Source organism: Rattus norvegicus, chromosome 7 (genome assembly GCF_036323735.1).
Source record: "Rattus norvegicus strain BN/NHsdMcwi chromosome 7, GRCr8, whole genome shotgun sequence".
Taxonomy (NCBI): Eukaryota; Metazoa; Chordata; class Mammalia; order Rodentia; family Muridae; genus Rattus; species Rattus norvegicus.
Genome location: NC_086025.1, coordinates 124691531 through 124714922, shown reverse-complemented (window position 1 = coordinate 124714922; position 23392 = coordinate 124691531). Strand labels below are relative to the sequence as shown.

At 42.7% G+C, this 23392-nt stretch overlaps 1 protein-coding gene and 1 long non-coding RNA gene across 31 annotated transcripts in view; one reads left to right on the top strand and one right to left on the bottom strand.

Moving 5' to 3' along the window:
* The window catches only part of Lrrk2 (leucine-rich repeat kinase 2), a 160989-nt gene extending 152312 nt beyond the window's left edge, over positions 1–8677 (bottom strand). For 5 of the 6 annotated variants that reach the window (XM_063263367.1, XM_063263368.1, XM_039078901.2 and 2 more), the window contains exons 1-3: positions 8469–8625; positions 8202–8287; positions 2562–2671 (exon numbers count right to left, since the gene is read on the bottom strand). In XM_063263367.1, coding sequence (XP_063119437.1) covers positions 2562–2671; positions 8202–8287; positions 8469–8625 — 353 coding nt within the window. Of the gene's footprint in view, positions 1–2561; positions 2672–8201; positions 8288–8468 lie in introns of all 6 variants that reach the window. The other variant, NM_001191789.2, reaches the window with a different exon arrangement.
* A 195-nt stretch (positions 8678–8872) lies between these two features.
* The window catches only part of LOC108351529 (uncharacterized), an 81605-nt gene continuing 67085 nt past the window's right edge, over positions 8873–23392 (top strand). For 2 of the 25 annotated variants that reach the window (XR_010053474.1, XR_005487305.2), the window contains exon 1: positions 9028–22347. This is a non-coding gene — a long non-coding RNA (uncharacterized LOC108351529). The other 23 variants (XR_005487306.2, XR_005487301.2, XR_010053481.1 and 20 more) reach the window with 21 other exon arrangements.

The window sequence follows — 23392 nt, the reverse complement described above, 5'->3', positions numbered from 1 at the left end:
CCATGATTCCGTGTGTCAAATTAACAAGTTGAACACATTCAATATATCGATTTTTCTAACCACCAACCACGTGTCAGTAAAAGTAGAGGAAACAGGAAGAGTAACCCAAACCTTTAGTGTTGCACATAGCTCAGGGACAGAGGGCTTGCCTGCCATATACATGACCTGTGGATTGACACACAACACTGGAAAAATTAAGAGACCTGGGAGGAAATATCATCCTATGCCTCAGTAGAAAAGCTGTAAGCTCTGCCTGTATTTCACCAAATGCCCTGACTCAGGCATTAACCCTGGGCCTAGCACCACACACAACTCACCATGAAGAACAAACACACAGAAGAGATACCTTCAACGCGACAAGAGTTTATAAATTACTTGTCACATGTGCTGCTATATTATCATACAGGACTATTGAGTAAAGGAACTCATTTGTATATAACCTTAAGATCCACTTACATATTAAAACTAATGATAGCTACTGTCTTTGATGAAGGAATCTTCCGTTCTAGATAATGGAGTCCAATAACCATAGACCCTGCTCTCAAATTCACTAGACCTCAATCCCTGTGTTAGCAGTTCCAAATGTAACCTTTAATCATCTCCTGCCTGGTGGGGTACGGTTTTATACTGTTGGAAGAAGACACAGCTGGTGCCATACACAGCCTCTGCTTTAGTCAAGACAGCCCAGCAACTCGAAGGACTGCTGCTCTCCTCCGGCCTAGCCGCCTTCCCACACTGGCTCTAACCCTCACTGTTCCGTCCCGTCAGAACACAGCCCAAGAATGGAGCCGTGCAAGGGGAGCTCTGAGTGCTTGTGGGAAAACTCCCAGGAAACAGGACAAGAGCCCTGTGACCTCAGTTTCTTCAAAAACGATGGAGTGGCTCTTGGAATGTGCTTTTGTACTGGAAAGGGGTATATCGGGTAGGGGTGAGTCCGCTTCGAATTAATCGTCACAACTGGCTGTTGTTGTTTGTCTGCATGCCTCTGTGGGAAAACCTATCCTTGCCACATGCAGCTTATCCTTGTGGTTGACTGTACACTTTACTCACGTGACTCTTCCTAACCCCTAGGATATAAACTGTCTGATGCTCTGAATAAAGTTGGCTATTGCGTGAGGCTTTAGTCTGCCTCATTTTAGCCTCCGCTCTCCCAGGTTCACAGCGCCAACTGGAGCAGTGAGCGCATGCTCAGAGCCCCTCACATTACTACTACCAAAGAGATTCTCTGTCATCCGTCGTCTTTGGAGGGGAAGAGTTTGGCAACAGAGGAAAATGTCTCACAAAACCTTTGCCACAGTGCTCTACTGTAGAGACCAGGGTTTCCTCCATTGTCACAGACCCAGATCTGACTCTGGACAGGAGTATAGACAACCACTGGAGGTGGGAGTATGGGCTGGAGTGAGCGGGCAAGCAGGAGAATGTGTGAGTGACTCTGAATCATGTTTCCTGTAGAAATAGTTTCATAATCACTGCCCCCAAACACTTGGATTGTTCTGGAATACAAGGAAGCACGTTTCCCAGATATTGTAGATTAACCAAACTTGAGAAAATCTTGGGAAATCTCAAACAACCCAAAGGGAAACTAAGGAAGTCTACACTGGGTAAATTCTCACTAAATGGTACAGAACTGACAAAGGGAATTTCAAAAATCAGTTTGAAAATGGCTGGTTTTTTTCCCTCAAACTATACTCTTGAGATGGTAGAGAAAAAAACCTAGCAACACTCATATAGTAGAAATGGAGAAACTTGTAAACACTGAGGCCTATCATAACTCACTTCCAAACAGACATACGGTTGGACAACACATACTTTTCCTTACAAACAGCATAGAATTCAGTTTTTCATAAAAGATACTTTTCTCAAGCAAGTAGCATTGCGGGTAAGGTATCCTCACAACTGTGGCTCTAGGAATGAGATTACCTAATGGCTGAAGGTAATGTGACCAATGTCCAGAAATTTTTTAAGAATTTTCTTAGATGCAATTTTTGTTCAAATTTTTATCTAATTATGGCTATAAATGTGGCCTTATTAAAAGACATTATGCCAAAAGCTGCAACCGTATGACTGGTAAATAGTCACCTAGACTAGGCTGCAGTAGACTGAGAAAGAACAAATTTCCTCTTTCCTATTCCTCCTGAAAGCCACAGTCTCCTTTCACTGACATTAGCATGCACAGATAGATGCAAATTGCACGAGAAGTCCGTAGAGCATAACTTTGAAACAAGCAGCTACAGATCTAACTTCTTGGTTGCCCTGTTTTTTAAAGAGTATATCAGTTTCACTTTTAATAATAAAAAGCTTGTTTGGCTTTGTCTTAAGCTGTACTCAAAAATCTACAACTTAACAATGTTTGTGTTACAAAAATCATCTCATCTGGTCTTTTACTATCAATTTTAATTTTTTTGCTCACAAATGAAATTTAAAGGCCTCTATAAATATAAATCACTGATTGAAGAAAAAGATACCTGCTTTGAAGGAGTTTCCAGCATGGTTTTGTGTGACCAAGGACATCACGTACAATTTTTCAGTGTCGTTTAGCTTCGCATATCTGTCGTACTTACCGGTGAATACCAAGGACTTCCCAATCATTCCCAATATCCTGGGGTCCTATTAAGCTTTGCAATGTCCCTGGACAGACTTCTATTAATTTGCACAGAAGTGACCACCCCACCTGAAAATAAGAATGGTAAATATTTGCGTTTTCATTTAAAAGACATATGCCCCAGGCTAGCCTTAAACTTGGTAACCAAGAATGAGCTGGACCTTCTGATCCTCCTTTCTCCACATGTGAAATACTGGAATTACAATCATATACTTCTGTACCCAGTCTATATTTGATGATGGCAAGTGTGACTGAATCCAGGGCACGCTGCACAAGCACTATGGTACACAAAGGAGCTATGTCGCCAGCCCTATGCCCACATTTTAAAAGGCTGCTAACAGACATGCCAATCACGACTCTGTTTGTAATGGCACAGATAATTATATCATTGTTAAATAATCACTTTAAGACAGGACAAAACCCTAAAAGGCTTCCTCAGAAATGAGAGTCAGGTGCATACTTTGACTACACATTGCTTTAGAACCACACACAAAAGTACTGTGACATTTTTTAAATGAATACAAAATTAGATATCCTTACTATCCAAATCGAACAAAATAAAGAACAATTTTAGGCGACACACTGCAATTACTAAGCAAGAATGGCCACACTCACTCTGTGTTGCTTTTTTGACGAATAAAATGTCTGACATAAACTTTCCCAAGAGCTCAAGATTTTGATGATGGAAAGAGAGGGGGCTTGGACTGGGAAGTTGGAGGAAGCTGAGATTTTTGTGGCCTTGGAAAGTGGCTGGCCAGGGGTAATAGAGGCCTGCAAGCAGCAATGTCCTGTGACTGAACCTACATCTGTCAGTGGAAAGAAACAAAAAGCTATAATAAAAAGCAGAATGCCTCAGTGCCCCTTTCTTTCCCCTCAGCGTCAGTGAACTATGAGATCTGGTGGTCACGAGTGCCCTAAAACTCTCCACATATATGCATGACGTTTGAGTTTATTGATGCATTTTATATACGTGATTTTTTTAAATATATTTGTTGGTTTTATGTGTTTGGATGTTCTGCCTGCGTGAGTGTGTATATATTGCCTTTGTGCCTGATGCCCGAAGGCCAGAAGATGTTGTCAGATCTCCCTTACTCTAGTTAGCGTCTCCGAGGCTGTGAAAAACAGAGTACAGGGCAGCTCAGGAAGGAAGGGCTTTAGTTCATCCTACAGCTTTCAGTCTAACACCACAGAAGCTGAGGTAAATATTCAACAAGAACCTGGAGGCAGGAACTGAATCAGAGACTGTGGACAAATGTTTCTTGCTCGGTTTGCTTTCTTATACAGGGAAGGTACTGCTTACAGTGCACAGGGCCCTCTTGCAAGCATTAATCAAGAGAAATGCCCCCTAGGCTTGTCCACAGGACAGTTGGATGCAGGGAATTCCTCAGTGAAGGTTCCCTCTTCTCGGGGACTCTAGTTTTTGTCAAGTTGACAAAACTAACAAGTGTGCACTGGTAAGGGAATCGATATGGATGAAAACCACCATATGGGTGCTGGGAACCAAACAGAGGTCCTCTGAAAGAGCAAGAAGTGCTCTTAACCACCATCACCGAGCCATCTCTTCAGCCCCCATTCAAGAAACATCTTTGCTCAGACCATCATTACACAGGATTTCAACATCCCCAAACCATTCTTTACCTCTGGAGAAAAGAAAAATGCCAACCCCTCATTCCAACTCAAAGATCAACCCACTCTTCTCACTGCCTCTGTAAATCTGAAGTGCCTTCCGTTCTTCCTGTTGTTAAAGAATCGTACTTGACAAGAGCAGGAAACCATACAGAAAACTGCTCTCAAGGTAGCATGCACAATTAACGAAAGGGAGAGGGAGAGGGAGAGGGAGAGGGAGAGGGAGAGGGAGAGGGAGAGGGAGAGGGAGAGGGAGAGGGAGAGGGGGAAGGAGAGGGAGAGAGAGAGAGGGGGAGAGAGAGAGAGAGAGAGAGGGAGAGAGAGAGAGAGAGAGAGAATTAAAGTGATATAAATCCTGGAAGTAAGATTAACTGTGAGACGGAACTACTCAATCAGAGATAAAATGTGGCAGAGGTGAGGCTCCAGTCACATTTTAAAATTCATGAGTTGTAAAATGCTCCGGGTACTAATGCCAAGAATTCTGTGCAGGGGAGGAGATGGATGCTGGATAAGGTTGGAGGGCGTGGGGATGAAGATAAATGAGGCCAAGAACCGGTGTCATGGTGGGAAATTTGTATTCATTTGCCACTGGGACGGTGGCACATACTTGTATGTTTGAGTGAGCAGATAGGAGGCATCTCACAGACACAAAAATCTGTATGATCTCCCCACAGTGTCGTTCACTCTAAGGTCTCTTCACTATGCAATTTTTAAAAATAAGCATGAACCATCTCTTATTGCCACCACTTCTGCTCCAATAATTATTAATTTCTTTTAAAAAGACAGAAATCCCTAACAGTTGCTTTTTACTGATCTTCACGTTGGATACCCTCCTCCACGCAAGCACTAATTAATAACAGACGTTAGTAGCGAAGCTGTCATCGAAGGCAACTGCTCCTGTGATTTTAAAAATCGCAGGAAGCCTTTTCCACTGGCGTTTAGGAAAGTCACATTCTGATGAGCTTCTCGTGGAGAGACGTATTGTAAGATGCTCAGCTCATGTCCATACCTGTGTGGCTGACTCACTGAGAAAACCTGCTTTGCTTAGGTTGCTGAAGCTGCAACGGCATCAATAACTGTGCTTGGCAAAAAAAAAAAAAAAAAAAAAAAAAAAAAAGATCCATTCGAGCAGCCCAGCCTGTGATCAATGAGTGGAGCTTCAGTGACTAAGGAAAACTTCCAGCAGCCAAGCAGGCCTAACAACCAAAGCATTACTCTTTCAATCAGGAACTTGCCTTTCAACGAGAGAAAGTTTTAACCCTGTACATCATTGTAGACAAGGCTGTTGGTCTCTACTGTGATGGTGCTGTGGAACCCGAGCATGGCTTTCATAAATGGTGTGGAAAAAGTCGAGGGGGTTGGAGAGCATTCAAGTCACTTAATCTATTTTGCTCTCCTTCTTCGAAGTTTGGAACCATGTGGAGTAGGAGAAGTAAAATTGAGTAGCAAAAGGAAATAAGATGTGCACAAAGAGACAGGCACAGGGCGAGCTTGCGAGCCGTCCTACAAGGTCTGCGTTGGTGAAGAAGCACAGGTGAGGCAAAGTGAAGCACGGGTAAAGCAAAGTGTAAAAATCCAGAGCCCCGCATGTCACGGCGGATGACTCTAACAAGAAACCTTAGCGAGATTTTCTGAAGAGGAACTCACCAAGCTCCTTACCCTCACCAAGACATTCTCATTTGGAAGCTCTACCTGACTGGATTGTGAGAAACGTGAAAGGAGGCTCACACTACGTACACCAAGTATGAGAAGAGATGTAAAAGAATATGTCACTTTCAAGTGGAGTGTTGAAAATCTCAGTAGAGAAAGAACCCTTTCTATAACCCTTCGATAAGACCAATGGCAATGTAGCCATTGTATCTGCTCATGGGATTTGTCCCAAATATTGGACTTTTGCTTGCTCACACAAAACTCTTAGTAAACTAACCAGTGGAGATTTATGAACGCATGGCATGGACATATTTGAGCCCATGCTTTATTACAGCCACCCACAGGGACTACTCATTCTAGCTAAATTAATAGGAAGGAAAGACTTTGGTCAATTTCTTCAAGGGCAATGAAATTCCAGTAAGAACCAACTAACATAATAGGCATGAAGACCTTGCAGATAGACACATATAAAACACTGAGAGTATTGACTTGTGGGTTTGTTTGTTTGTTTGTTTGTTTTGTTTTTTGTTTTTTGGGTTTTTTTTGCTAAATCATCTAACCAAAGGCTGCTCCTTTCCAATAGACTTTGCAGCTGCCCACCCCACAAGCTTTTCTAAAATCAAGAACTAGAGTGTCTCGGTTGACTGGTAGAGCGCTTGTCCGGTACATGCAAAGCCCTGTGCTTAATTCCCAGTACCAAAAATGCAGAGGGGGAGGGGGAGGGTAGAAGGAGGAGGAGAAGAAAATGGAGGAGAGGGGAGGGGGAAGATGAGAGAATGAAGAAGAAAAGAGAAGTGGAGAAGAAACAGATAAGGGGGGATGAAAAGGGTGGAAGTTGGGGGGCAGGGAGGAGAAAATTAGAGTGTTTGGGAATATAGGTCAACAATCGAAATAATTACATTAGCACATTTAAAGCCCCAGATCTTAGCGCAGAGAAAGAAGGATGGGAGAGACAGACAGACAGACACAGAAGGAAAGAAGAAAGGAGATAGAATTAAGCAATGGATATGTTCCAGATCCCCCCTGGGTTCTCAGGTATACTACTCTCTTCTGTGTTCAGTTGATTGAAAATCGGGTTCCAGTTTTTCCCAATGGTACCAAGCAGGCACGAGTCTACCAAGCACAGGTCTTAGCAGTGTAGGCAGCCAGAATTAGACACTTTTGAACATGAAGCAAGAAGGATGATGTAGGTGGAGAGCAGAAAGCACCTTCGAAATGATTCCTATTTCGTGGGTAAAATTCAGACTCTCGATGCTAAAAAGAACAGTGTCTTTATCATACCTCCACCTTCCTACTGATTTTGTTTGATAGTAACTTGAAAATCACGAGTCAGATAGGAAATTTTCACAACTGGAAAAAAATAAAAAATATTTACTGCAGATAGAAGCGTGCTTTCCTAAGAGAATACTAGAGCCAGGTACGGTGCCATACACCTGTAATCATAGCACTGGGGAGGCAGTGGCAGGAAGATAGCAAGTTTCAAGAAGTCGGTTATACTGTAGGAGGGGTAGGAACAGAAAGAGAAAGAAGAGGAGGAGGGGAGGGGGAGGGGGAGGGGGAGAGAATTTGGAGACTGAGATAAGTCTAGTCACTAAATGAATATGAAGGAATATTCTCCCTGTGCCTCCAGCGTTCCCCTACAAGTAAGTCTCAGTATTTATTTGAATGATAAAACTGATTTCAATTCCCCAAATCCTAAAACTCTAAAGGAAGTTAGCACCTGCAGGAGTAATTCTGTCCTGACTGAAAGCCACTCTTACTTCTCCCAGTCTGCTTTAAAAATCACATTTAATTACATAGCCTACTTCTGGACTTCCTGGGTCACAGATCCAGAAGTTACACTTTTGTATCCACAACAGCAGCAAAGTAGAAATGTAAACACTGGGGGTTGGGGGGATTCGGGAAACATTACTCTCTTCAGATACTGAGTGGTATACCACTGGAAGACTCCTTGAAATGTGTCTTCAAATTTAAAAGTATCAAAGCAAGCGGACCCTGTAAAAGTTTGCTGTTCAGACTGTTTTATTCCTGCTTTTAATTGCCCTCCCTTGCTGGAAATATTCACAGCACCGCTCTATCTGAAACTCACTGTATATTAAGAAGCATTCTTAGAATAGCTCGAAAGGTTAATGAGCTGGCTTTGCCAATAAGAGAACTGTTTTCATTTTACCACTACCACCATCCCGATTCTGTCAGTTAATAAAGTTGCTTCTCCTCTGCTAACAATTAACAAAGATTTCCCCTCTTAAAGCAACTCTCAAGAACCCGGGACATAAGGCCTATCACAGGAGGGGCTTCGGAACAGAAGGGAAGGCCGGTTTACCTGCTGCACACTGGCGACTCTCATGTAGGAGTCCAGGACTATCAACAGAGGCACGTGGACATTTTTGCCTTCAAATAACTTGGAGGCTGGAAAAGAGTGGGGTGGGGGGCAAATGGGGAATGAAAACAAAGTCACAACCCACAGCATCCTTTCCATCTTCCCGGGGACCTCAGCTCCTTCCTCCCTGAAGGAAAGGAGTGGGGTGCCAAGATTAACACTCAAGTGCAGAATAAAGTTTGCAGAGGAGAGAGGGACTGCAGGCATTACCGCGGTCGGAGTAGGTGAACACCAGAATGTCCTCCAGGAGCTGGAGCAACGTCTCGATCTGCTTGCCTTCCTGGACATTATTCAGCCTGACTATCAACTTCTTCAGAGCCTCCTCCTCCTCTTCCTCGTCGCAGCCCTGACAGGCGCCACTGGCCATGGTGCGGCCGGCGGGGACTGCGGCGAGCTGGGAAGGTCCTGCTCTCCAAACTGCTCCGCCGCCTCCGCTTCAGGCCCAGCCCTCGGTCCCCGCCGCGCCCAGACGGCGACAGCGACTGCGACCGCCCCTGCCCAGTCTTAGCCCGGCCTGCAGAGCCGCATCGGGCGGCTGGGAACTCCGCCGCCTGGGGAAAAGCGAAAGCCACCACCCGGCGATCTAAGAATAGCAGCGGGGCGTTGGGAAAGGAGGACACCGCCCAGTTGGCCCCTTTCAGGAAAGCGGTTTCTTTTAAGAGTTCCCCCTATAGGGAGAGGAGTAATTTTCTCCCCAAAGGACGCAGCGATTAACGATCAAGATCAGCCTGCTACATGGGCTTTGGGTGGTTATTGTGGTGTTTGCGGGGGTGGGGTGGGGGGGTGGGGGGGGAGTATGAGTTGTTTGCTTGCTGGTTATCCCGGGCTCTGGTTGGGGCTCTGGTTGCCAAAAGGCCTCTCTCAGCTGTTGTGAGTTTGCAGGCAGGATCTGGGAGATCTGATTCAGCTCTCTGCTCCCCAGGATGGAGACAAGGATTGGAAGAAACAGCCCTTTAACGGCGGCATTCCTGGTCAGAACTAGTTATTAGTACTCGCGTCCGGACTTCTGAAGTTAAAATGGATAGTCTGAAAGCCGGAGCAACTGCGAGTGAATTCTAGGACCTGGGAAGTGAAGACGGGAAGAAGCCAGAGGCCATCTTTGCCTCATACAAGTACAAGGCCAGCCTGGGCTACCATGAGCCCATCTAGAAAGAAGGAGGGGGGAGGAGGGGTGGGGAAAAAGAGGGGGAGGGAGAAAAGTGAGGGAGAGGGAGGGGGCAGATCTGGAAGGCACAGTGCTAATGCATTCCTATGAAGAAGGTGTTGCATTCCAAAGGAGGTGGGGGGGCGGGGAGCTCAAGTAGTAAGGTTATAAGGTTTTCAAGAAGAGAACTCTCTGGTGCAGTGCTGTAGTCAAGGCTTGGGTGATCTATGGTCTTAGATGACCCGAACTCAAGGTTATCTACACAGGAAGAGAATTAGACTAAGTTAAGTATTTGCTGACTTCTAGTTCGTTGACATCCTGATGACAGTTCCAAAATGGATGAGGAGTCGTTTCCTTACTGAGGAGATATCTTTGGGATGGGTAAGTGAGGGGCCTGCAGTCACCCCAGAGGTAGAGGGGTTTGGGGGGCGGGTTGAGAGCCAAGAGTCAACTTAAGTCCAGGTTGAAGGTTTGCCCACACTCCACACTTTCAGCAAAACTGAGTGCTTTTTGTTGCCGAGGGTTTTCACCTTTCCGTAGGTACTAAAATGTACCTTTGCAAGGAGAAATAGTTAGGATTTGCTTCCAAGTAACCCATGATTGAAGGGTGGGGTCAAAACAGGAGAATTAGACACAAAATAGCAACTTTGGAACTGGAAATTGGGGAAGGTAAGAGATGAGTTCCCGTGGTATTGCGCTTCTCTGTGTGTAATCTTCCATAATGAAACAAAACTCTGGACTGACGATCTTTATGAGACCTAAATTACCTCTTCTATGTGCTTTCTTAACATGATTCAACTTCTGGGGACTAAGTCAGCACCTCAGATCTTCTTTCCTTTTTTCCCTATTTTATTAATTCTCTTTAAACACACACACACACACACACACACACACACACACACACACCCCAAAACCTTGCCAGAAATGGAGACTTATGTCCCTTCAAAAGAAAATTCTAAGTGACACTGTTTTCCAAGTCTACTCAGCAGGGCACCAAACAGGGTGTACTCTGAGCTCTCTGCTGGAAACATTTGCCAGAAGCCACTGCACCTTAGGACAAAGTATTCTTCAGCTTTAATGCGATTAATTGATTGACTAAAATTCCAAGACTCATTAACTTCCCAGTTAACGAGAATGAAGATGATGGCTGCAGACAGAAAATGCATGAGTAAGTATTCAAAGAATAATAAAATAATACTAAATATTGACCTAACTTCTGAGGAAGAAAGAAATAAAACTGACAAGGCCAACCACAGCCAACACCAAAACAAATTACAGATGGGCTAAAAAGTAAATCAAAAATAATTAGGAGGCACTAGATATTAAATGTTATTTAATCCTGCATGAAACTCAAAGGCAGGAACAGAAAGCACACAACGTTTACATTTTGTGATTCTTTAAAACTTAGATATTCTGCCAAAAGAGGAACGAAAAAGGTAACCAAAAGGAAAATGGTAAATGGACAGGGCTTAAGAATGGGAAAACCAATTAACTTGAAGAGTTTTTAGTACGTCATTGGAAAGATGGCGCCCAAACAGGCTTTTCAAAGAAAATGTAAATTTACTGTAAGGGAGCAGGAAACCTAAGAAGAATATGTTCATCTCTATAAGAATGTGTTCAGGAAGATCACTGCAATTTTGTGTATGAAGTAACAGTGAGAAAAAAAATGGGAATAAATCTAAGAATACAGATTTACAAAACCTTTGCAAAGAAATGACCGAACTCTTAAAACCCATGAATAAGTGGGCATGTGATACTAATAGGAAGATTAAATATAAAAAGATACAGTCTCTTAGCAGTAACAAAATGTAACATTAATCACATCTACCCACATTACACAAGTCCTGAAGGTTAGAATAGAGAATAGCCCAGGCAGTTGCAGTGAAAGAATAGTTCAAAGAGCCATGATTCAGGGACATAGTATCCTTTCTGTATCTCTTCCACAGAGGAAGAAACAGTGCCACTAGGGTCACAGATGGGACGGGCCCAGGAAGCACAGTTTATCCAGTGACTTCCTGTGAGTCAGGAACAGGTGTTTTCATTGCTAACAGACACGCAGAGGGCACCAGGTTAGATTTCAATTTGAGGCTCCACACAGTCCACCCTGAAATCCCTACATAAGCTACAGCTGTACAATATATGGAACTTTCTCTTATCATCAAATTATTTGGATAAAGGGACAGAGAAAGTATAAAAGTATACAGTATTATGCTGACAGAAGGATGTGTGAGAAATGTGTGTGTGATAATATATATTCAGAAAAATATTTATTATAATAATGTATTAAATAATGTATTATCCCTAATTATTATTCTAATAATATTTTCTAAGTATAACCTACTCAGTCTGTATAATGTTACTTCTATGCATTTCATGGCTGACTATTTGGTATTGAACAACCAAATTTTTGCCCATCTTCCCTAAGTAAAACTATTTCTCTTGATTTCAGCATTCCTTATCTGCCTATAGTTCTTTTTGCAGACTTGAGGTTTGTGGTCATTCCCTCCTGCGCTTGCCAATTAGACAATGCTGTTTTCTTTGTTCAGGCAGTCTTGGGGGAAACCAAGGACAATACCATAGCCTGTATGTTCTTGGAGGCTCTTGGACAGTACTCTATAACAACTCAAAAGAGGGCTTCTCATGTCTGGTGTTGGTTTTTTATTTTGTTTGTTGTTTGTTTGTTTTTAAGGTGGTGTGTGGCTCTTGGAGGAAGCATTGTCAGCCTAGATAAAAAGATTTCACTTGAACTATAGATGTATATTTATTTATACATACAAACTTATGTGTATAATAGCTTTTCAGGTAAATGGCTAATAAATGACCCCTTATTACTTCTTCAGATATCTTTATTATTTTACCATACTTTGTCTGTATTTATCTTCCTGCTTCCTAATTAAAACTCTTGTTCTCATATCCTCAGTCATTTCCCCACATTTCCTCTCTATTGTTTCCCCTCAATCCCTTCCTCAGCAAGGGTACTTATGGTGGTTTGCATGTGCTTGGCCCAGGGAGTGACACTATTAGAAGGTGGGGCCTTGTTGGAGGAAGTGTGTCACTGTGGGGTGGGCTTGGAGACCCTCCTCCTAGTTCCTCCTAGGATGCTGAATCTGTTCATCGCTTCCTTCGGGTGAAGATGTAGAACTCAGCTCCTCCTGCACCAGGCCTGCCTGGATGCTTTCATGTTCCCGCCTTGATGATTAAGGACTGAACCTCTGAACCTGTAAGTCAGCTCCAATTAAGTGTTGTCCTTTATAAAACTTGCATTGGTCATAGTGTCTGTTCACAACACTAAGACCCTAACTAAGACAGCACCTTTTTACTTTCCTAGTTTTCTGCAGTTACACAGGTACTCACATCTAATGTTTTGGAACTAGAAGTCTCTGATCAAAGAGGACAAATAATGCTTGTCTTTCCATGTCTGGGCTACCTCAGTAGATATTATTATGGATTCAGGTCCCATCCATGCATTTACAAAGTTCATAATTTCATTTGTCTTTATGGCTGAATAGTATCCCATGGTTTATGTTTTCATTCTTTTCAATTGTTGGTTGGAAGACATTTATTTTGTCTCCATTTCCTTTTATAAATGGAGCAATAAATGGGGCTGAGCAAGCATTGATGGAGAAGGACATCAAGTCCTTTAGGTGTGTGTCAAGAAGGCATATAGGTGAGTCCTATGGAGCACGTTTATTTTTAGATATTTTGAGAATTCTCCACAGCGATTTTTCACAGCGGCTGCACCAGTTTGAAAAACCCACCCACCAGCAGTAAATGAAGGACCCTCTTTCCTGTGTCTCCTCCAGCACTTGTTGTCTGTTGTTTTGTTAATCTTTGCTATTATCACCGACAATGAGATTAAGTCTCAAAGTTCTTTTGATCTGCATTTCCCTAACTGCTTGGGATGATGAACATTTTGAGGTATTTCTTAGCTACTTTTTTTCTTCTTTTGTGAACTTTCTGATCATTTTCCATGCCAATTTTTTGAATGGGTCATTTTTGCTTTATATATATGTATATATATATATATACATATATATGTGTGTGCATTATATGTATATATACACACATATATATAGAGGCTGGATATTAATCTCTGACATGTATATAGCTAGCAGACATGATCTCCCATTCTTTGAGCCTCTTCTTCACCTGGTTGATTGATCCTTTAGCTGTAAAAAAGCTTTCCAGTTTCCTGAAGTACCACTTGTCAATAGCTACCCTTAATTCTTGGGCAAATTGGGTCCCATTCAGAAAATCCTTTCCTGAACCTATGTCATGTAAGGTACTGCCTCTTTTCTTCTCCCAGTTTCAGTGTTTCAGATTTCACATTGGGGTCTCTGATCCATTTGGACTTAAGTTTTGCAGATTGGTACATATGGGTCTAATTTAATTGTTCTGCATGTGGACAACTACTTTTTCCAGCACCATTTGTTGAAGACAAGTCCTTTTCTCCACACTGTGTTTTTGGCTTCTCTGTTGAATACAAAGTGGGCAAAGTTAAAGTGTTACAATGAGACAAGTGTCACACAATAACAGTATTTTTATAAAATATGCCTGGTCTCAGTCTGTGCTGATTCATCTTTTGTCAATTCAGTCAAACACATCTGGAAAAAGAGGATCTCAGGTGAGAAAATGCCTCTATCACTTTGACCTCTAGTCAAGTCTGTGGGGCATCTTCTTATGTGGCTCAGCTCTCTGCAGACAGTGCCTCCCCTGGGAAGGTGGTCCCAGGTTGTATAAGAAAACAGGATGAAAAAGGACATGAGGAGAAATCCAATATGGAGTGTTTCTCCAGGCTTTCTGCCTCCAGGTTCCTGCTTGAAGATCCTGCCCTGATTTCTTTAGTATAGATATATTATGACCTGGGAGCTATAAGATAAAATACTATCCCCCAAGTTGCTTTCAGAAATGGCCTTTATCACTGCAGTAGAAAGCAAACTAAGGTTTATATTTTACAGGTATGTATTTCTCTATTAAAATATCAAAAAAAAAATGTGCTTTGGGATATCTTCCAGGAAATGCATCTAAAGCCAGGTAGTGGTATATACACCCTCAAGCTAAGCTGTTGAGAGGTGGAAGCAGTTACATTGTGTCATGGTTGGTTACTGGTGCTATGATGAAACACTATGACCAAAGCAACATGGGGAGGTTATTTGGTTTCAACTACAAAGGATCTGATGCCTTCTTCTGGCCTCTTCAGACACCTGCAATCATGCACACACACACACACACACACACACACACACACACACACACACACACACTTAAAAATAAATCTTTGAAAGTAGGGTAGGGCCAGGTTGTTACACAACACGGTAGGGCATTTGCTTAACATGGGTGAGACTCGGGGTTGGATCCTCAGCAACTGCAAAATAATAATCAATAATCAATAATCAATAATAACACAAGGAAGACTGGAAAACATAGGCTTTCACTCTAATGGTAGAGAAGTTGAGACTTGATGCAGCTATATGGGAAAGCCAACTCCGGGCACCAACAAAAGCAAGGGAAGGGAGTAAGGACTGAACCAAGAAAGACCTATTTGAATGATTGAACTTCAACAACACACCACAATGATAAGCATTTTACACAATCAGAACAACAAGGACAAAACAGACACTCAAACGTGATTCCCTGGCTCCCCCAAAAGACACTGAATAGACTACAAGCAATGACCTAAGCCAGCCTGAGTCTCAAAATCTTCCATGGAGGACTGTCACTTTCTCAGCAATGTCCTACAAGTTTTGTCTCTACCCACACCTCCACAAACACATCACAGAGCGACCACCTCAGGAAAAGGGACGTGGATGATGAAGGAATAGAAAAGGAGAACAGGAGATAAAGTAACTCCCTGAAGCATCACTCAGAGGCACAGATGCCTGACATTGGCATCTCAGACCCCAGTGTAGTTCCCATTGCTTTCAATTTTGGGGCAAATTCCTTAATCCAGAGGGAAGCCATCAGACTATTACATGAGCTCCACATTCTCCAAAAGTGACTTTTCCAATTTCTGCAGTGGATAACATTTATAGCTGTGTTTGAGTTATATTTTCTGTATATTCACTGAAATTATCCTATTACAATCAAGCATAAGTTACCCTGAATGCAGAAGGGGGCGTGCTCACTGTCTCTGAGAACTAAGTGCCAGGAATATGTTCCAAGGTGTTCATTTTCTTTCTTTTCATTTTGAGACAGAGTTGTTGATCTTAAGAGCTTGATCCTCCTCTTGCTCCAGCTTCTTCTACCTGTTGGAATTTACTGACATGAGCCGCCATGTTTGAATTAATTTTCCTATTGCATTTGAATAGTGAGTATCACAGAGAAATATACTGGAGCTGAAATCATATATTAACTCATCCCTAAACAGTCATTGATTTCATATCGCTAGACATCTTATAGGTGATTGAGAGATATTTGTTAAGTGAAACAACTTGATTAAACACGGTATTTAATTTCCGCAGGTAAAACTGTATTAAGGTGAGTAAGACTATGACTATATTTCATTCCTTGCCAGAAAAAATAATGTAAAGTTTCTTTTGAGAAACGCGGTCAATTAATGCCATCTTCAGACTGTAGTTATTTATTCTTATCAAACATGGGGACCTTTATAAAGTAAAGGCACAGACGTGTTTGCTTTGCAAACAAACATAGGTGTCCATCTTTCACCACAGGTCCTATGGTTACTAAATTATTCAGATGCTATCTGCGATCACAAACAAAAGGTTTTAATTAAGCCTACTGGTAGAAGCATATATTTTGTAGGGCACTCACTATATTATTAATTACTTCAGAGCACCTTTCTAGACTATCCCACTGTCGATCAGAAAGACTACCACAGGGTCATTGTTATGAAAGAGGCAAAGGAAAAAAAGCTACACCTTCTTGAGAAGTGCAGTACATACTGAGCATGCCCAGAGGTTGTTAGCTGTAAATGAGGAAGGGACCTGGGAGCAATGGCAAGGGGCCAGTAGGAAGGAAAGAAGGTAGCTAGTATTCAAGGGGGAAGTGCAAGAGTGTTTACCAGCAAGGTTAAGAGCAGGAAGGGCTGAAATGTGCTCTTGAGATTGTGTAACAGAGGTGCTTTACTGGGAACAATCTGCACCAAGGTGACCCCCAAAATCCAGCTGGAGCATACCTGTCCCTCCCCCACTGCACTTATGTGCGAATAGCAAGGGACATGCGAGTGGGTTGGTTTCTGGATGCTTCGGTTATTAACGAAGTGTTATATTTTACATTTTAAAGTAACTCTGAAAAGTGTTCTGACTCACTCGCCTCTTGCTAATTTCTACATTCTAATGCCTCCCTTTTTTCTCAAATGAGTCACCCCCGAAGTACAAGCAACGTCCTTCTAGAAAGAAAAGTAAAAGTAAGTTGCTACAGTTAGAAAATGTGTTCTTTAATTGCTCACAGAAAAGAAGCATTAAAGCAGAAGAGAAAAACCTCTCCCCCTTCCCCCCATCAAAAGTGAACATTTGCTATTGACATTCAAAATGTAGGAACCACAGGAGCGGGCTTCAAATCCCACAGAACTCAGGGAATGGGTGAAGGTTAAAATGAACCAAATCAACAGATAGGACCAAAAGTAATAGAATAACTTTGAAAAGAAGCCACAGTATCCAAGCCAAAACATACAGTCTTAAAGAGTTTATTTATTTTTATTCTATGTATGTGTTTTGCTTGTATACAAGTTTATGTGCCATCTGCATCACTAGTCAGCAAGAAGGGCAGGAGAGGGCATTGGGTCCCATGGAACAGGAGTAACAGATGACTATGAGCTTCCCTGTGGGTGCTGGGAAACAAACCTGTGTCCTTCGCAAGAACAGTGAGTGTTCTTAACTGCTGAGCCATCTATCTCTTCAGGCTTCGAGACCCTGTATTTACTGATTCAATGCACAGACATATCTGAAGACCAAATGCACTTATCTGGGAGATGTTGAACCAGGAAAGCACAGAGAACAACCAAAGAGACAAGTTTGGAATAATGCTCACTTGAGAAAACCACCACTACGATTAATTTAGACTGAGGGAAGCAAGAGAACATGCCTTGACATGGATTCTCAACCGTCTGAAAAAGTCACCCTATTAATAACATGGAAGGACAGATCAATGAATTAACAGTTATGACAATATTCTATTATCAATCTGCTATGTCATATATGATGGTGCACCTTTAGTCCTAGCATTTGGAAGGCAGGGGGAGGCAAATCTATGAGTTTGAGGCTAGACTAATCTATAGAGTGAGTTCTAGGGCACCATGGCTACATTATGAGACCCTCTCTCAAAAAAAAAAAAAAGAAAAGAAAAGGAGAGAGAGAGAGAGAGAGAGAGAGAGAGAGAGAGAGAGAGAGAGAAATCCATTACACACTAGACACTAGCAGAAGTTGACAGAATTGACATGTAGGTATACTGGGATGCTCAGTGTTGTGGTGAAGCAGAGGTCACTCTGAAAATACATTAGGAAGGAAAGAAAACACTTCAAATGCTGACGCAAAATGAAAGAAAGGCTTCTTCTAACCAATATGTCTGGCAACGCTTGAAGGTAAAAGAGAGAGAGAAGGAAGCCTGAAGCTCAGTAGTGGTTTAGTACAGCTAGAGGCAGAAAGGAGTGAGAGTCAGAGAGTTGTTACAAGTCCAGTTCCCCCAAGGTTCACTCTGCTCGGGGGAGTGGGGGAGCGCTAGGCTTGCACTGTGTCATCGTATTCTTTGCCAACATTTAACAGAGGTGCTGGTGGTCATCTAGGAGCTTGTCAAGGGAGGGGATGGACAGAGAGATGAGAGAGAGATGGAAGACTGAGACGCAGAGAATGTTGCTACGCTTCACGCAACCAGTGGACACCAGATGTGAAGCAGGCTGGGGAGGGTGAAGAGGTACCAGTGAATTGGGTATGATTTTCTAGGGCAATCAGCCATGTGTATAAATTATATGTGTATGCATTACAAAGGGGATTCATTAGAATGGCTTACAGTCCACACGGGCTGGGAAGTCCAACAGTGGTCCTCTTCACCCTGGAAAGCCTGAGAAGTTACTGCACGGGTTACAAAACTGATGCCCCAGCTGTCCCCACCTGACATGGAGGGTCCGAAGGAGTCCGAGAGGATCGCTGGTATTCCATCCAAAATATTCGCCTATTAGTTCTTTCTAGATCTAATATATTGGTAATCTACATCAACCAGGAGACTAAGAGGGGAAACGTGGCTACAAATAAGTTTTCAAACCACCGAACAACAATAAATAATTCAGAGAATAAAGAGGGAAATATTACAGCCTCCTGGAAAGTACACAGTAGGAAAAGACCAGTACCTAGCACAGTGCTCTGTCCAAGATCAAGCAAGGGACAAGCCAATCTGGTATCTGCTGAGGTCTCACTCATGACTGCCTTCTTGCTGCAACCAGACAGGGTGGAAGGGACAAATGTGTCCTCGCATGGTAGAAAGGATGGCGGGGCATCAGTTTTTATCTGTATTTCACCAAGGGGTTTTTCTAGCTCATCTCTTTAGATACACAAAGACCATTACGTAATCACTGGCCGTGCCGTCGCTGCTACAGCATACGGTACAGGTGTTCAGCCTCAGAACAACTGACAGTTTGAACCACACAGCCTAGCTGTGCTATAGGCCGGGCCATCTAGGTGAGGACGCTAGTGTGAACACAGTGACAATGTCCATAGTGACAAAGTTCTTGGGCAGATCCCCGCTGCTAGTGATAGTTATAAATGGTTTAAGCAACCTCAGACTTAGCGACAAAGTGTTTCAGGATTTTTGTCCAACCTAGTACAGTGGTTCTCAACCTGGGAGTTATGACCCCTTGGGGATGAAGGACCCTTTCACAGGGGTCACCTAAGACCATCGTAAAACACAGATCTTTACATTATGATTTATAACAATGGCAAAATTACAGTTACGAAGTAGCAGTGCAAATAATTTTGTGGTTGGGGGTCGCTCCAGCATGGGGAACTCTAAACTATGTCAAAGGGTCCGAGCATTAGGAAGTTCGAAAGCCACTGCCTTAGAAAGTACTGAAGACGGAATTTAAATCTGCAATGTTATCACTTGAAGATGGTCCTTTCCAGCAATGCACAGTCATCACAACTGCAATAGACGCTATCTCACTCGGCAGATAGCTTTACAGAAAGAACTAAGATTAGTCTAACCCTGACTCATTGTAGATGCCTGCCTTATTCCATAATCAATTTGATTTCTTAATGCAGACTCCCTTTCAAAATATTAAGTACTAAGAGCGAGCCTAAATTGAGCGTAGACGTTTCCTCTTTCATAGCTCACACAGAAGTGGACCTGCACTACTGAAATGGGTGTATTTGATATTGCGATAAAGGAAGTGAAGCTACAGTGGGACCAGGAAGAGGCTCTTCAAGATAAGGACCATACTAGGAACTTGTTGCCCTCCTCCATATATGGCTTATAAAAACCCTTCCCTGCTCACTGAGATGTAAGAGAGCGAATTCCCAGATCCGAGATGCTTTTCCTAGTGAATCATAGTGGTGTTGTGTACACAAAACATGGCAGGAGAAAGAAATGCCTTCAGAAAGCTTGGGGAGGGTGAGTGGTCACTCAGCAGCCCAAGCAAGTTCTCTAGCATTACTGTGCACAGCCTCAGCAGCCTGGACCCTGGTGACCTTACAGACACACTGTACCCAACGCCTCATCATTAATGACATGATCCTCCTTTCTCCTCTGTTCATGGGCAACCTTCTCTCTCCAGCCCTGTCCTGGAGGAACAGTGCCCGATGTGGCTCCCTCCACTTGAGTGACTTGAGTGAAATAGTCTCCTGTGTCTCCTGTGGCCTCTCCTTGTCATCAAGTCAACTTCTGGGAGTTGGTTTCCTTCCACCGTATGGATACTAGGGATCATATTCAGGTCATGGGCTTGGTGGCAACTGTCTTTACCAGCAAAGCCATGTCACTGGCTCCCAATCTGCATATCAGACAGGACAGTAAGCAGGGATACTTGCTGAATCCATATGTTGTTTCAGACACAGTGCCAGTCGTTCAGAATTAAAAAGAAAAAAAAATACTTTCTTAATTGACCCGATTACAAATTTAGCAGAGAAAACGTATTGTGCTTAATCCCTGTGTGCTGGTTTGCCTGGCTGCAGGCTGTAAGTACCAGCGTATGTGCCAGGCCAGCCAATGTTCATCCCAAATGCTGGCCACTTAGAAGTCCTTCACCAAACATTGTCCAACAAACAAGTTCATTGCAGAAACTTTAAGGAATTCTCTTTTCTTTTTACCCTTTTTAATACTTAAAAACAATCTTAGAAGCAGGAGCAGATTTTAGAGAGCACCTTCAGTCGTTATAAACATTGTCTATTTTCATGAAATCAACTGAATTCTAACTCCAAACGCCTTTGCCACCGAGCTGGCAGATGATTAAGTCTGGTCAGTTAGGAGCTGGACCCTTCTCAGGCACCACTGAGTCGGGCAGGTCCAGCTGAGATACAGGAAATAAAGAACTCACTTGTCTGTCAATCTGCTCTAAGGTTGGGGCTGTCCTGTCAATCTCTGCTGTGTAGGATTCAAAATTCTGAGCCAATTGTCAGAAGCCACCTCCCAGAGTCCATCCCCAAAACACCTGGACGGATTTGCTTCCTTTGGTCAATACTATACACCTCCCTCAGTGGAGCCTCTTGGACCTACTTCTGAGTGAAACCAGAAAGGGGAAACTTACTTCAACTTTTATTATATCTTTATGTTTATGCATTTTGATTCTGGAAATTACCCAGTTTAAAAATAGGTCTGTTGGCACACACATCTGTAATCTGAGAACGTGGGAGGCTGAGCCTGGGATATGGCTACAGATGTACATAGAAAGAAATCTGGGTTCCCCAGCCCTACACACACACACACACACACACACACACACACACACACACACACACACACACACACACACCTCAACCAGATTGATTATTTTACAGAAGACAGATAGCCCACTCAGAACAATACAGCTCAGAGCTCTAACAACTTGGACCCTGATGTTTTACGCAGAAATAGAAACCCTGACTAAAACATCTTGTCAACTAAACCTATCAACATATGAAATTTTAAATGACTTAAACATAACTCAGTAGCAGAGGCTTCCACCTTGCTAATAGCTGAGATCCAGGTTGCAAGGGATAGGAGGATTCCAAGGAGTGTCCTGCATGTTCAATGTCATTGGGTAGAAAAGTGTCTCATCCAGCTGGACTGATAACCCACAGTGTGAAGCAGAGTTTGAGCCTGGCATTTAGAGGAATCTTAGGAGCAAGCCCTGGGTTCAAAGGTCATCTCAAAGCACGCTTTACACTCTTGAGTGGCATGAAGTGTGGTGGTGCACCCTTGCAATGCAGACAATGGTGGCCTTTACAGTAGCAGGATGTCTGCAAGCGGTAGAGGTACACACCAGTGATACTAGAACTTGGAAGGCTGAGGCAGGAAGGTTACAGTTCAGCGGCTGCCTGGGCTACAGTAGTGAGTTCCGGGCAAGCCTGAGATGTGAGAGCTTGTCTCAAGAAACGGAACCACCGAACCAATAACATCATAATTATACAGAGAATAAAGTTATTTACCAGGATACGCGGTGGACTAGGGGGTGTGGCTTAGTGGGAGACACTTGTTTGGCACACGCGGATTTGATACTCAGAACCACCAAGCAAGACAAGGCGTGGCAAACTTGATTTGGGGACTTTATATTCATTTATATTTGCTTATTCAGTTATCTACTCTTTTGTCATGGACGAACCTTCCAAGCCTCAGAGATTCCATTTTGGAGAAGTGACATGGCTAAGGAGCTTATAAGGACGTCTGAATGTGGCGGTGTACCCTTGTCATCCAGTACCAGGGAAACCAAAGTGACAGAAATGCATGCTCAAGACAAAGCTGGGTGACAAGTTAAGACCCCAGCAAGCAAAGAAGAAACAATGTATACATTCTGTTTGCTCTGCCCTGGTAGGTACCCCTGTGCTGTCCTGTGGATGCTCATTTTCCTGTCATCTATACCAATGGCCACAGGACCTGATTTCTGTGAGTGCCTCTCCACAGAGGATGCTGTATTCAGAACTTCTGTCTCTGAGGCAGAAAATCTCACCAAACCCACAGATGCATTGACCTTGAACTTGAAGGAACTAGTAGAAATTAATTTATGTTCTTGATTTAAAAGAAACAAATACACAAGTTTTGAGGAAGTTGTTTCCTTAAGACCCCTACACACACACACACACACACACACACACACACACGATAAGTGTGGTTAAAAAAGTTAAACAAATCTCTTTTACTTCTCAAGCCATGCTGCTGAGAACTCTGATACATTAACCATCAAAAGAGGTTGTAAACTGAGATTTATAGAAATGAGTGCTGGACATAAATAAATCATAACAAAATATATGCCTTTGGGTATTAGTAAAAAGGGAAGGAAACATTCTCTGTGTAGCTAATTTAAACCATTGAGCTTCAAATTGACAAAGACCCCCTGGGTATCTTTATCTCCATGTAAGGACATAAGGCAAATGACAAAACAATATGGCAGTCATATCACAGACCATAAGCCCTTAGGAACTGTTAGACAGGAGTAGATTTAATCTTGACCTCACGAGATGTTATGATTATACATTATAATAATATAATCAAAATTTGCCATCACCTTATGATGAAATTAACGGGAGCAAACACTAACATGGGTGCATGCCTAGCACACTGTCAGGATAGGATGTGAGAAATGATTGTTATAATTACTATTTAAATCTGGCATGGTTCTAAGAAAACTAAGGCACGCACTCTGATGCCCAACATAGACTTTTCGTCTACTCTTGTGTTTGAATTGCTTGCATTTTTTGAATAACTGCATTTATGATAAATACAGCCTATCTATAAGAGAATTACTTGGTAGATTTCAATTTTTTGATTTAATATTTGTGCTTGAAATTTTCATAAATGTATATAATGTATACACATCTTCCCTCATGTAACTCCTCTTGAAATACTCACCCCCAAC